General features: G+C 41.6%; 1 protein-coding gene across 1 annotated transcript in view; it reads left to right on the top strand.

Annotated features, from left to right (window-relative positions):
* The window catches only part of COL23A1 (collagen type XXIII alpha 1 chain), a 730410-nt gene that overhangs the window by 542813 nt on the left and 173134 nt on the right, over window positions 1-14463 (top strand). The window contains exon 21 of the mRNA XM_044068962.1: window positions 13510-13572. Within this exon, the coding sequence (XP_043924897.1) occupies window positions 13510-13572 (63 nt within the window). The remainder of the gene's footprint in view (window positions 1-13509; window positions 13573-14463) is intronic.

A 14463-nucleotide genomic window follows, 5' to 3' on the forward strand; every position in this document is an offset into this window, starting at 1 on the left:
CTAACAAACTTAAACAAGATGACAGAAACAACTCCAGTAGTTAGTTAACATATAATATATGCCCTTTCCACTTCTCTGTGCCATTTTTCTCCCAACATTCTGATTCCCCTCCCTTTCAAACTGAATATTTTATTTGAATTCCACATTTACAACATATAGGTAGCAGAGGCGCACTGGAAACAAATCAAAATAAAAAAGTAAAGGTCATGTTGGATCATCCAAAAAATAGCCACTTTGCTGTAAACACTTCCATCTGACCTTGACAAATAACTCCCAACCTCTCAGCACAAGAATCGGAGACAGCCCAAAAAATAATGAGGTTAAAATGGTCAACTCAGAGAGATTTTAATTACTGAAACTGGAAATGATGATTATGTGAGGTCATCCAGTAAATATCCATGTACACCTTATCTGACCATGTTGAAACAATTATATGTCATGTTTCTTAGCTTTCATAATCCATATAACATTAGCAATCTAAACTTGAGGCTTTGGTGACCTGTGCTGAGTAAAATAAATCATACCCTCAGCTGCAGTGAAGCCTGCCCAGGATATCTGTACATCCAAGCCTAATAAATTAGGCCCCCCTTCCACTGGTCATTAATATATCTAAGTAAACTAACACCTGCATCCCAACACCAACCCAAGTCAAAGAAATTATAGGCCCCTCAGTCCCTAAATCATTCCTGTCTAAGCAGTGGACTAGCATTTCCCCATAACTTCTGTAGACAGCCTGACTGAAATCAGTATCTTGAGACAATTGTAAAAACTGTCTCATGCGTTCTGATCATCTATTACTCAAACAGCATAACACAACATGTGAAAGATGTAAATATATAAATGGCATTGGAGGCTAAAATGTCACACATAGACAACTCAAACATAAAGACTGTCAGCAGTATACTACATATAACACCCCACCTAGGCTGTGATACTACAAATAATCCTTCATATGATGAAGTTCTAAAGATTAACTTCCCTAAACTTCAAAAATCTCCAAGCAACACACATGCAAAGCATCCTCAGCAACACTGTACACATATTAATCCTACCACCTCACATAGTGCAAGGAGTCCCAGGGTCAAGGATCGTAAGCGCATACAGCATACACCACTTAACCAAACATTCTTCTTACAGATGACTGCATTGTAAGACATACAGATATACTTCTTACCAGACTGATCAAGGACAGTGAGATGATAAGTTGTCCATCGGGTGCCAAGATCTGTAAGATCGCACACTCACTCAAGTCCTTGAACAATAACTAGGATATCTCTATCATAGTAGATGTGGTCATCAATAATTTGAGATATACGGTATTGGATTATATGAAGAGATACATGATGGCACTCTCAGACTATGCTACCCAGGCACTGAACAGCATTGTACTTTCTCCAAGGATGATGCTGTAGCAGGAGCAAAAAAGGATTTACTTCAGTAAGTGGCTTAGTTTTTGGTGTCACTTGAAGGGGGGCAATATTTGCCAGCCTGTGAGGAAAGGATTGAAGGACCACACTGCTGAACCAGGGATGGCATGCTCATGCCCCCTGTAGGCTTTTGAATACATTACCTATCCCATAGTCTCTTTCTTTCAACATGCCAACCAAAGCAATGGACAAAGGTAAAACAGTACACACCACCTACTTTGACCTGTTCAAGGCATTTCCCCAACTAAGGCATAGTAGAAAAGGTTAAGGAATAAACACCTTTATCACCCCACTTGACTGCCAACTGGCTCACTTGTGTGATACAGGAGATCAAAACAGAGGAAGTTACCTCCACAAAAAGACTGGTTACCAGCAGAGTCCCCAGGGTTGAGACCTCTTCTGATTAGCATCTACTTCTCAGAAGTAAAATCCAATATCAGGCTAACTACCTTTACAGATGACTGCAAGCTAGAAGCATTAATCAAATCCCCAAAAGACTCAGCTATCCTACAGGACAAACAAATAAATGGTGCCATACCCATGTACTAAAGCTAAATGCCAAAAATACATTATCATCTCCTTTGGGAAGTCAAGAGCTGACCCAGTAGTTTGGAGTTTTATGGCTTATGTTGACAGTTGACCCCAGATTTTATTAGGAACAGATCAAGATGAAGCAAAGTTATGGACATTCTGTAAAATCGGGAACATTTTCAACTTGGTTTCACAAATACAGGACCCAGAGAGAGTGAGAGTAAATACTGCAGCATACTTCAGGCAAATGCATGTAAGTCATGTTAAGGCAGACTGTAAGGTGTGCAAACAATAAGAGGGTAACTTGCAGAACAAATGTATTAGACAAAGACATTGAACTCCCTCACCTCCTTCAGTGGTATCAACTCTCACTCACCCACAAACTAGTAAACCATCCACTAAATGTCCCATCCCTCCAGAATCTACTCCAACCCTATCGCACCACCAGACCACTAAGATCCAGCAACAAAAATCACTTGCAGATCACTAAAGCCAATAACTCTGCTGGTGAAGCACTATTCTCTTGCGCCATAGCCAAATTATGGAACTCACTCCCACCCACAATTACCTCCGTACCATCATGCACCAACTTCAAAACTTTATTAAAAGCGCACCTAAAAACATGCTGGCTATGCCCTTGCAACTCCCACTCTAATATCATCCACCCCATCCAACTACTACCTTTCTTTCACCTCCACTAACTACCTTGATGATAGCAAGCTCAGATGCTCATAAGCCTAGTACTTATTATACAGCAGGAACTTCTCATTGTTACATTTGTTAATGCCTGTTATGTACTTCACAGATAAAGATTTTAGTTGTCTACTGATGTACTATGTTCTTCATCTGTAAATATGTTGTAAGTAATTTCTATGTTAAATTGTTAATCGCTATGTAATCCAATGTAACTACTGTCTGTTTATTTTACTGTGGAGCTTTTCTCCCCGGGCCTCCGCTGAAAATGGATCTACGTCCAGTCGGACACTCCCGGTCAACAAATTTAAATAAAATAAATAAATAAAATAAAATAAAATAAACAAAGAAAAGAACATTCTGTAAAACTGGAGACAGTGTCAAATTTGTTTCATACAATTTTCCAAGTTATTTTACCACAATGCCTGATTTTAAACTGAGGACCACTTATTTAATGTCCATCACAGCTAGCTAACCCCCTCCCAGGAAAAAAAAAGCATAAGTATTCCAATTTATTTTGCAGAAATGCACACTAGCCAGCCTTTAATACTACCCTTTAAGCTGTGCAGATGAAGAGCATAAATTCCCCATTGCCACCCCCCCAAAATAAAACATAAAGATTCAGATTTATTCCCATAAATACACACTAGCCAGATCCTAAAAATGCAGTTTAAACCAATCAAGTGAAAAGGACAAGTGACTTTACTCCACAGCCCAGCTAGTTACCCCCAACCCCACCAAAAGAAAAAGAGGGCAGAAGAGTACAATGAATATGCAGTTTCAAAATATTTAAACAAATGTGCACACATACACACACACACACACACACACACACACACACACACACACACACACAAGCACATGCACGCACACGCACACACACACTAGCCAAACTTCAAACTTTCAAACCATTGCATCCATACTACACTAGCCTAGCTACCACCACCTATCCCTCCCCACTTCCCCTCTCCAAAAATAAGAAAGAAAATCTGGTTGCTCACCTTCGGTCCCATCATCATCAATTCCCTGGTTGTTTGACTTCAAGAAAAACTGGTGTAATTAATCCAGCTCGCTGGGTTCAGTTAAAAAAAATTCCACTGCAAAATCGATGCAGTACTGTACTAGTAGGAAGCTACTATTGATTTTAAAAATACTCTTGCTTCTCTCTGGTCTTATGGAAAAGTTCCTTCAGTTTCCTCTAATTCTGTGCCACATTTTCACACACACAGATGCATGGAGAAACAAAGCATTTACTTTAAGCTTTTCACATTTTAAACACAAAAAACTTTTAAAAGGAAAAAAATTGATTTTTGTAAGGATAATCCAATCCAGAAAGCTGCACCCCCTTACTGTTTTCACCCAGGGCATCCTGCAATCTTTACCCCACCCCCCATTAGTACATCTTTGTATATCCTAGTATATGTGCAGGCACAGAATGTATCCTATGTCTGTGTGGCTTTGCTTTATTGGGTAAGTTTTCCATCTACACTTGTTCTCTGCCATGGGGAATCGAGCATTCATCTTTTCCCCCTTTCCTCCCTTTCTCCATGGAAGTACAACAATCTCTAATATGTTTGGTTTCTCCCTTCCTTCCTTGCTAGCATTCAGTGACTGCATCTATTCTCAGAGGCTTTACTGTTGTTTAGAGATAGGTAGCTTAGAGATAGGCAGTTTACAGGGGGACTGTACTGACTTCCCCTGGAAGCTGTATAGTATACACACATGTTTTCTAGGTATCTAAGAGTACATTAGGAAATCCCACAACAGACAAATACCTAGTGGCGGTCTTGAGTAAACTACATAGTCTCCCAGTCCTACTGTCTAATGCATTGTGCTTGTAGTGAATGACTACCAGCATGCAGTAGTGCAGGTACACTGGAATAGGCTGTACCAGTATTGTAACTGCTACACAATTAGAATGCAGGTAAACTGATGATCACTGCAAAAGGTATAGTGATCCATTATATGTTCCAAATGTTTCTACAATAATTATATTCCAAGACAACTTTCAGAATAACTTTTTGTTCAGCCAATAAACAGTTAAGATTATCACATTCATTATATAACACAAGATCACTTGGTTGTATCCATGTATGGCATTATGAACACAATATTTGAATAATACATTTCAAGTACCGCCTACACATATACAGATATTCTGTTCTGGTCAAGTACAGAAACATTCTTACCAAGTACGCTGTTTGACTATCTGCTACCTTGTTTAGCTTAACATCTCCCCTACACTCTCCCCAAGACTTCTCTCTCAGTTTGTAGCCATACATCTTCTGCTGATAAGCACAGCAAACAGGGGCTCACTTATTCCTTACTGGACATAGCCAGCAAACAGGGGGCTCACTCATTCCTTACTGTACATAGCCAGTAAACAGGGGGTTCACTCATTCCTTACTGTACATAGCCAGCAAACAGGGGGCTTGCTCATTCCTTACTGGACACAGCCAGCAAACAGGGGGCTCACTCACTCCTTACTATACACAGCCAGCAAACAGGGGGGCTTGCTCATTCCTTACTGTACATAGCCAGTAAACATGGGTCTCACTCATTCCTTACCATACATAGCCAGCAAACAGGGGGCTTGCTCATTCCTTACTGGACACAGCCAGCAAACAGGGGATTCACTCATTCCTTACTCTACCATAGGCAGCAAATGGGGGGGGGGCTTACTCATTCCTTACTGTACATAGCCAGCAAACAGAGGACTCACTCGTTCCTTACTGTACATAGCCAGCAAACAGAGGACTCACTCATTCCTTACTGTACATAGCCAGCAAACAGAGGACTCACTCATTCCTTACTGTACATAGGCAGCAAACAGGGGACTCACTCATAGGTTCATAGGTAGGTACTAGGCTATCTGCCCGAAGGCATTTATAAGCCTAACCGGAATATGTTGGCTTTCGCCACCCCCTTAGATTAGTTCCTTTCTCTACCATAGTTCTTTACTCTACCATAGCCAGTAAACAGGGGCTCACTCATTCCTTACTGTACATAGCCAGTAAACAGGGGCTCACTCATTCCTTACTGTTCATAGCCAGCAAACAGGGAGCTCACTCATTCCTTACTGTACATAGCCAGCAAACAGGGGACTCACTCATTTCTTGATGTACATAGCCCACAAACAGGGGTCTCACTCATTCCTTACTGTACATAGCCAGCAGACAGGGGACTCACTCATTCCTTAGTGTGTCCTTGCCAGCAAACTGGAGGCTCACTCATTCCTTACTGTACATAGCCAGCAAACAGGGGCTCACTCATTCCTTACTGTACATAGCCAGCAAACAGGGGACTCACTCATTCCTTACTGTACATAGCCAGCAAACAGAGGGCTCAATCATTCCTTACTCTACCATAGCCAGCAAACAGGTGTCTCACTCATTCCTTACTGTACATAGCCACTAAACAGGTGACTCATTCCTTACTGTACATAGCCATTAAACAGGTGACTCATTCCTTACTGTACATAGCCACTAAACAGGTGACTCATTCCTTACTGTACATAGCCACTAAACAGGTGACTCATTCCTTACTGTACATAGCCACTAAACAGGTGACTCATTCCTTACTGTACATAGCCACTAAACAGGTGACTCATTCCTTACTGTACATAGCCACTAAACAGGGGACTCACTCATTCTTTACTGTACATAGCCAGCAAACAGGGGGCTCACGCATTCCTTACTGTGTCATAGCCAGCAAACCAGGGGCTCACTCATTCCTTACTGTACATAGCCACTAAACAGGGGACTCATTCCTTACTGTACATAGCCACTAAACAGGGGACTCATTCCTTACTTGCCAGCAAACACGGGGCTCACTCATTCCTTACTGTACATAGCCACTAAACAGGGGGTTCACTCATTCCTTACTGTACATAGCCAGCAAACAGGTGACTCACTCATTTCTTACTGTGCATAGCCAGCAAACAGGGGGCACACTCATTCCTTACTGTACATAACTCTAAACAGGGGGCTCACTCCTTCCTTACTGTATATAGCCAGAAAACAGGGGGCACGTTCATTCCTTACTGTACATAGCCACTAAACAGGGGGCTCACTCATTCCTTACTCTATCTTAGCCAGCAAACAGGAGGCTCAGTCATTCTCTACTGTACATTGTCAGCAAACATGGGGCTCACTCATCCCTTACTCTACCATAGCCAGCAAACAGGGGGCTCACTCATTCCTTACTCTGTCTTAGCCAGCAAACAGGGGACTCACTCACTCCTTACTCTATCATAGCCAGCAAACAGAGGGCTCACTCATTCCTTACTGTATCATAGCTAGCAAATGGGAGACTCACTCATTCCTTACTCAGTCATAGCCAGCAATCAGGGGGGTTCACTCATTCCTTACTCTACCATTGCCAGTAAACAGAGGGCTCACTCATTCCTTACTGTACATAGCCAGCAACCAGGGGACTCACTCATTCCTTACTGTACATAGCCAGCAAACAGGAAGCTCACTCATTCATATGTTCATAGGTAGGTACTAGGCTATTGGCCCAAGGGCCTATATAAGCCTAGCCAGAAATGTACCCTGGCTTTCGCCACCCAAGAAAATTATTTTCCTGTGCCCCTGTCGAGCAGAGCCACAGAGGTGATCCCCGAGATGAATTTCCTAGTTCCCATCCAATCATCTAGATTTTTCTTGAAGAGTGCTAATGAGGAGCTTTGTTTGATATAGATAGGTAGTTTGTTCCAGAGTATGGGAAGTCTCTGGGATAGGAATCTATCCCTCCAGTATGTTCTGTTTATTGGGGTGACAAGGTTTAGGTCCCTAGAGCGTGTAGCTCGGAGTGAGTGGGATTTCTTTAAGTGGAGCATGTCCAACAGCTCAGGGTTTGACATAGCTTTGTATGTTAGGCAGAGATCGCTTCTGAGTAGGCGATATGCAACAGAGTAAAGCTGGAGTTCTTTGAGACGGTCTGCGTAGGGCATCTGTTTGAGGCTGGTAATCCCCTTTGTGAGGTATTTCTGCGGCCTTTCCAATTGTTGTAGCTGTCTTCTGAGGTACATACCAAAAGGGGCATTGTAGTCTATAATGGGTCTAATGAGTGACAAGTAGAGGGGAACAATGACCTCTTTTTTCCTGGATGTGAAACCTTTTGTGATGAGGTGTGCCACATACAAGGATTTCCTGACTACTGTGGCAATGTGATTATCAAAGGAGAGACTACCTGTCCACCTGTGTCCCAAGGTCTCTTATCACACTTTTGGTGTTAAGTAAAATACCACCTATGTGGTACCTCATGGGTACAGAGTTTTTACCAAAAGAGATGACATTGCACTTTTTGGCATTGAGCTTGAGGCCATGGCTTTGACACCAGGCATCTGTCTCAGTGAGGTCCTTTTGTAGGATGTCCACATCGTTAGGAGTTTCAATTATGGCTCCTAGTTTGCAGTCATCTGCAAACTTTGTTAGCCAAAGACCTTCTGTGTTAGCCTGTACTTCAGAAAAGTAGACACCAAACAGGAGAGGACCCAGTACTGAACCCTGTGGTGCTCCACTTGTCACTGGTCTGAAGTCAGATTTGGAGTCTGCTACTTTCACAATGTGGTTTCTGTCAGTGAGACAGTTGGCAGCCCATCTTGTGACAATAGGATTTATACCTAGTTTAGTGAGTTTATCTATAATTCCAGAGTGGGGGATGGTGTCAAGAGCCTTGGCGAGATCTAGATAGGCTGTGAGAACCACCTTACCCTCGTCTATTGCTTTGGTGACTGCTTCAAAGAAGTCTATCAGGTTTAGGAGACCTGATCTGCCTTTTACAAACCCGAACTGGGTGGGGTCCAGAGTTTGGATATTAATAATGTCTTTGTTTATAAGTTCCATGATGATATACGTTCCATGGCCTTGCAGACCAGGCTCATTAGGCTAATGGGCGGTAGTTCCTGGGGTCCGTAATGGCTCCCCCTTTGTGGAATGGGATAACCATCGCTGTGCACCATTCAGTGGGCACAACGCCTGAGGTGAGGCTATGATTGAACATGGTGCTTAGGTGGGGTGCCAGTTCATTCTGTAGTTTGTGTAGAACGCAGCCTGGGATGTTGTCAGGTCCCTTGGATGCTGTGTTCTTGGCTTTGGAGAGTGTGGTTTTTACCTGTGCAGCCATGATTACAGGATCTTTGCATTCTTCCGGTATAAAGATGGGCCCTTTAGGGGGTGAGAGAAGGGTAAAGTCAGCACTGAACCTATCTGCCAGGATGTTGGCAATATCAGTTGGTTCTGTATATTTAGTGCCATTGTGCTGTAACTCAGAGCAGATATGAGTGTTGCCATTGAGATTCTTGACATAGCTATAGAATGCTTTGTGGTTGTCTTTAGAATCAGTGGCGATTTTGTTTTCATAACTAGCTTTGGAGGATTTTATAAGGTATCTCAGCTTCTTACTGAGGCTGACCAGGGAGTTCCTCCAGTCATGGGATTTTACTCTTTTTTGCAACAGTTTCTTTCTTCTGTTGTAGAGTTTGTTTATGGCAGTGGACCACCAGATTGCCTTCCTTTTTTTGGAGGCTAGCATCTTGGTTCTGTTGAGGATAGCACTTTCCATGCACTCGTGCATGTGTGTAGGATTCAGCAGTCGTACCTCTATTGTCCATCTGCATGGGTTTCATGAAGTTTGCCACTTCTGTCTTAAGAAGCATGAAATTGGCTTTGGAGAAATTTTTTACGGTGGTTTCCCTAATGGAGGGTGGGGGCAGGATGTGGATGTCTAGGGTGATTAGCTTGTGGTCGAATCTGACCAATGAGGAACTGACCTCTGGTGTGGAACACTGGTTGCCCATGTTGGTAATGACCAAGTCTAGGATATTGCTGCCCCTGGTGGGGGTGTGGATAAGTTGATCCAAGGCATTGGAATTTATGAATTCCAGAAAACGTTGAGCAAAAGAGTTGGTACATGAGCAATTTTCTCACTTAATGGTGGGGTAGTTGAAATTGCCCATTATGAGGGTGTTGGGTTGTACCCTGATATTTTTCAGTGTATCAAGAAATGAGGAGTGGGAATCCTGGGGCATGGTGGGGGATTTGTTGCAAGTTAGAATTTGGATTGCGGTCTTGCCCAAAGTTAGTTGCACTTGGATAATCTCGGATGCATTATGCTAAGGAACTAGCCTGGAGGTGTGGATATCCTTAATGTATATGGACACGCCTCTGCCTTTAGTGTTTCAGTCCAGGTTAGGTGGCCGAAAGGTGTGGTATGAGTTATAGCCTGGTAATGCAGGGGTACTCTCTGGAGCCTTGAACCAGGTCTCTGTCACTGCACAGATGTCGATGTTCTCCATTTTAAGGAGTGCCTCGAGTGAATGCATTTTGAGGTTTGGACTTCTAGCATTGAGTGCGCATTCCCCTCAGATTTTGCTTGCGTGTACCTGTTATGGTGGTGAATTTGCCATTTGAACCTTGCTTAAAAAAGGTGCTATGGGGTGGCAAGAGCCTTAGCCAGTATCCGGAATCCCAAGGGTGACAGGTGCAGCCCATCTCTGGCAAAGCGTCATGGTACATAACCAGCAGCCAGGGGGCTCACTCATTCCTTACTGTACATAGCCACTAAACAGGGGGCTCACTCATTTCTTGATGTACATAGCCCACAAACAGGGGTTTCACTCATTCCTTACTGTACATAGCCAGCAGACAGGGGAATCACTCATTCCTTACTCTGTCCTTGCCACTAAACTGGAGGTTCAGTCATTCCTTACTGTACATAGCCACTAAGCAGGGGGCTCACTCATTCCTTACTGTACACATTCCTTACTGTACACAGCCAGAAAACAGGGGGCACAATCATTTCTTACTTTACCATAGCCAGCAAAGAGGTGTCTCACTCATTCCTTACTGTACATAGCCAGCAAACGGGGCACTCACACATTCCTTACTGTACATAGCCTGCAAACAGGGGATTCATTCATTCCTTATTGTACATAACCACTAAAAAGGGGGCTCACTCATTCCTTACTGTACATAGCCAGCAAACAGGAGGCTCGCTCATTCCTTACTGTATATAGCCACTAAACAGGGGGCTCACACATTCCTTAGTATACATAGCCACTAAACAGGGGGCTCACTCATTCCTTACTATACACAGCCAGAAAATTGGGGGCACAATCATTCCTTACTTTAACATAGCCAGCAAGCAGGTGTCTTACTCATTCCTTACTGTACATAGCCAACTAACAGGGGACTCACTCATTCCTTACTGTACATAGCCAGCAAACAGGGGACTCACTCATTCCTTACTGTACATAGCCAGCAAACAGGAGGCTCAATCATTCTTAACTCTACCATAGCCAGAGAACCGGGGGAATCACTCATTCCTTACTGTATATAGCCACTAAACAGGCGACTCACTCATTCCTTACTGTATCATAGGTAGCAAACTGGAGACTCACTCATTCCTTACTCGGCCTTAGCCAGCAATCAGGAAAGGTCGCTCATTCCTTACTCTACCATAGTAATAATGTCATTAGAATAAATCTCTTCCATATTCCAAATGGGCTTCTCCGTTGAGGGTGCTTTCAAACAACTATTATTACTGTTACTTTAGTAACCTTTTAAATGATTATGTGAGTTGGCAGTTTAGTTTTCTGAACTGCCTTTACTGTTTTTCATTAAAAATGAGTAATAGAAGGTATTCTGTTAGGTCTGTAGCTCCACAACCCCCATTAGATTTTAGTAAATTCAGGACAAGGAAAAAATTTAGAATGTTAGATTCAACAAAATGTGTTCATTAACTTACACTGTGACCTACTCATTTTGGCAAACATTTGATATAAAACGAGCTGGAGTTTATTACAGGGAATCTCGCATATCTCATCAAGAAGTGGAAGAAAAAGTGTTGAATCAAAAGTCGTACACAGTGTTCATAGCTCACCGTCAAAGGAGAAGTTCTAGCTGGTCGTTTAGTAGTGACATGGGTCTTGATATATCAGTTTCAGAGACGGTTTTAGAAATAACATAACTTACTCTCCCCAGATATGTGAAGACAAAGTTCATTAAAAATACAGTCCTTTGTTTTGTCAAAAATCGACAATTAGATGCCAGAATTGTCTGTGCCTTATATTTGTTAATGCTGAGAGGGATATGGGAGTCACAGTGGCACAGCTAATGTTAGAGATGATATCTTATAGAAATAAAAACTAGTCTGGAATGCTTGAAGTCATTGAGATGTACTGCAGAATATATAACCACTGGATTTTGCATTCATTGCTACTTTTGTTCTAAATTGTCTGTGAATAACTAGGCCTGTGAGTAATTAGTCATACTGTTTAATTGCTGTTTGACTTCTGTTACTTACACTGATATTAAATGTTTGTTGCTTGCGAAAGTACTGCATCAAAACCATATAATATCTTCTTCTTCTTTCGGCTTTTCCTGGTTAGGGGTCGCCACAGCGGATCACCTGTCTGCTCATGATTGGCAGTGGAGTTTTACAGTGTCAAGTTGCCAGCCCGGCGCCCAACCTTCCACAGAAGGCACACACATGCACACACTCACACCTAGGACAAATTTAGAGTGTCCAATCCACCTACAGCATGTCTTTGGGATGTGGGAGGAAACCGGAGCACCCGGAGTAAACCCACGCAACCACAGGGAGGATATGCAGACTCCGCACAGAAGGCACCCCAGCCGAGGATCGAACCAGAGAACCTTTTGCTGTGAGGTGGCAACGCTAACCGCTGCACCACCGTGGCCGCCACAACCATATAATATATAATATATAAGTATTAAAAGAAACAAACATTAATTTTATTATTTTACCATTAACTATTTTATCATTCTAAAATTAAAATAAATTAAGAGGCCAATTACACTCTAGAATTGTGTATATGTATATATATATATAGATATATATATATATATATATATATATATATAAACACATGCTTATGCATACACACACACACACACACACACACACACACACACACACACACACACACACACACACACACACACACACACTGCTTCACTGGAGTTACCTGCAGCACAAGAGCTCTCATAAGAGTGAATGAGTGACCACCATCTTTTGATTGCATTTGTTTTCCTCCTCAAGTAAAATTTTACTCAGCCAAGTGATTCTGAAACTTGTTCTGCTGATCAAATGGGAAACTGCAAACATTTCCGGGTGAGATCACATGACTAATTAGCATTAGCCCCTCCCCCAGGCTGCAATATTAGCTTGCAACTTTGCCCATGAGACTGCTGGGCACATTGAGGCCCTCATGAGAGGAAAATCAGAGTGACAGAGCAGGCTGTGCATCAGAAAGGTTTAGTGAAATGTGGAAACCTTTCAAGATAAGGCCTGTGTATTGCACTAAGATTTTCACTGAATTTCGTAATTTTGATTCAAATTTTAGCTCTGTCCACCTGAAAACTGGTGACTTTTGGAGAAAAAGTAGGGAATTACATTTAATAAATAATGGCACTAATTAGATTTATAGACTTCTTTTACTTCAGAAAATGTTTAAGTCACAGAATGCATGGATTGTCTTAATCTGTCATTGCCTCATGTTAAAAGTATTAATATTTAAAAAAAATATTTTATTAGCTGGGCTGTGCCTCTAAATGGTCTATTGTGATCAATGTACTACCCCGGAAAACAAGCTAAATAACTAAATAAATATAAAAGTGTCCCTGATTCTCCCTCATTATTTCTGGATTTTTCCTTAATTCTGTTGAGATTTGTCTCTGATAGGTTGAGAGCTATGATGCTTTGTCTTACTGAATCCGAGAGTATTTCTGCATGTTGCATTCATTTAAAATGTCATAGCAAATTTGTTATAACACAGTCTAATTCTGTTGTAAAAAGGATTGAAATTACTAATAATTTTATTTGTATTTAGGGAGAGCCTGGAACAAGTGGATTGAGAGGTGATAAGGGAGATATTGGCGAAAAGGGAGAACAGGTAAGTAGACCCAATTTTATTTATTTATTTATTTTACATTTATTTTACATTTGTTGACCGGGCTAGTCTAGCTGGATATATATCCATTTTCAGTAGAGGCCCGGGGAGAAAAGCTCCAAGACAGATACAAACAGACAATAAGTAATTGTTACAAAAAAAAAAAAGAAGTAGACATAGAAGATATTTTATGCATTTAATAGTAAATATCATAAAACTATATACAAAGTTTAGAGCAAGATAATATAAATATGCTAGTGGCTAAAAAATAGTGTCCAGGTTCTTACTAGATGCTTATCATTGCACTACAGAAGATTAATTTAGTGGAGAGAGAACAGCTAGAAAAGATATTAGTAGCATTACTGATAGGTTAGTCAGGGTTGGTACAAGGGCACAGCCAGTGTGTTTTGAGGAAGGAAGGGAAGTAAGTTCAGTAGGTAGAAGGTTCCAGTTTTTCCCAGTTGTGTTTGATAATAGAGAGTCCCCTGCCATGTTGTGAGACTTGCTGATGTTAACTAGGAATTTATTTGATGAACGCAAGGCATTAAGATTTTTGTAGGGGGTTATGAGGTCTGAGAGTATTGAAGTATTGTTCAATGCTTTTTATTTTTTATTCAAGAAATGAAATTAGTTTCTCATCATTTCAACATGTATTGATGTTGAATGCACAGAGCTCCTCAGGTATTCTCTCCTAACAAAATACAGCTGCTGTGAAGTCACTGTATCTTGGTATAGTATGTACATTTTATTGCAGACTCTTCACCATTGTCAACATATAAAGTCTCAAAGCTTGTTTTTCTTCAGATCGTGTTTTTAAGTAGTGATATTCAAATACAGTTAACAAAAGCTTAGCTAATCAGTCCCCTGACTGTTTGACACTTGCATGTGGAAAGC

This window comes from Protopterus annectens, chromosome 4.part0, assembly GCF_019279795.1.
Source record: "Protopterus annectens isolate FY-2018-M chromosome 4.part0, PAN1.0, whole genome shotgun sequence".
Lineage (NCBI taxonomy): Eukaryota > Metazoa > Chordata > Ceratodontiformes > Protopteridae > Protopterus > Protopterus annectens.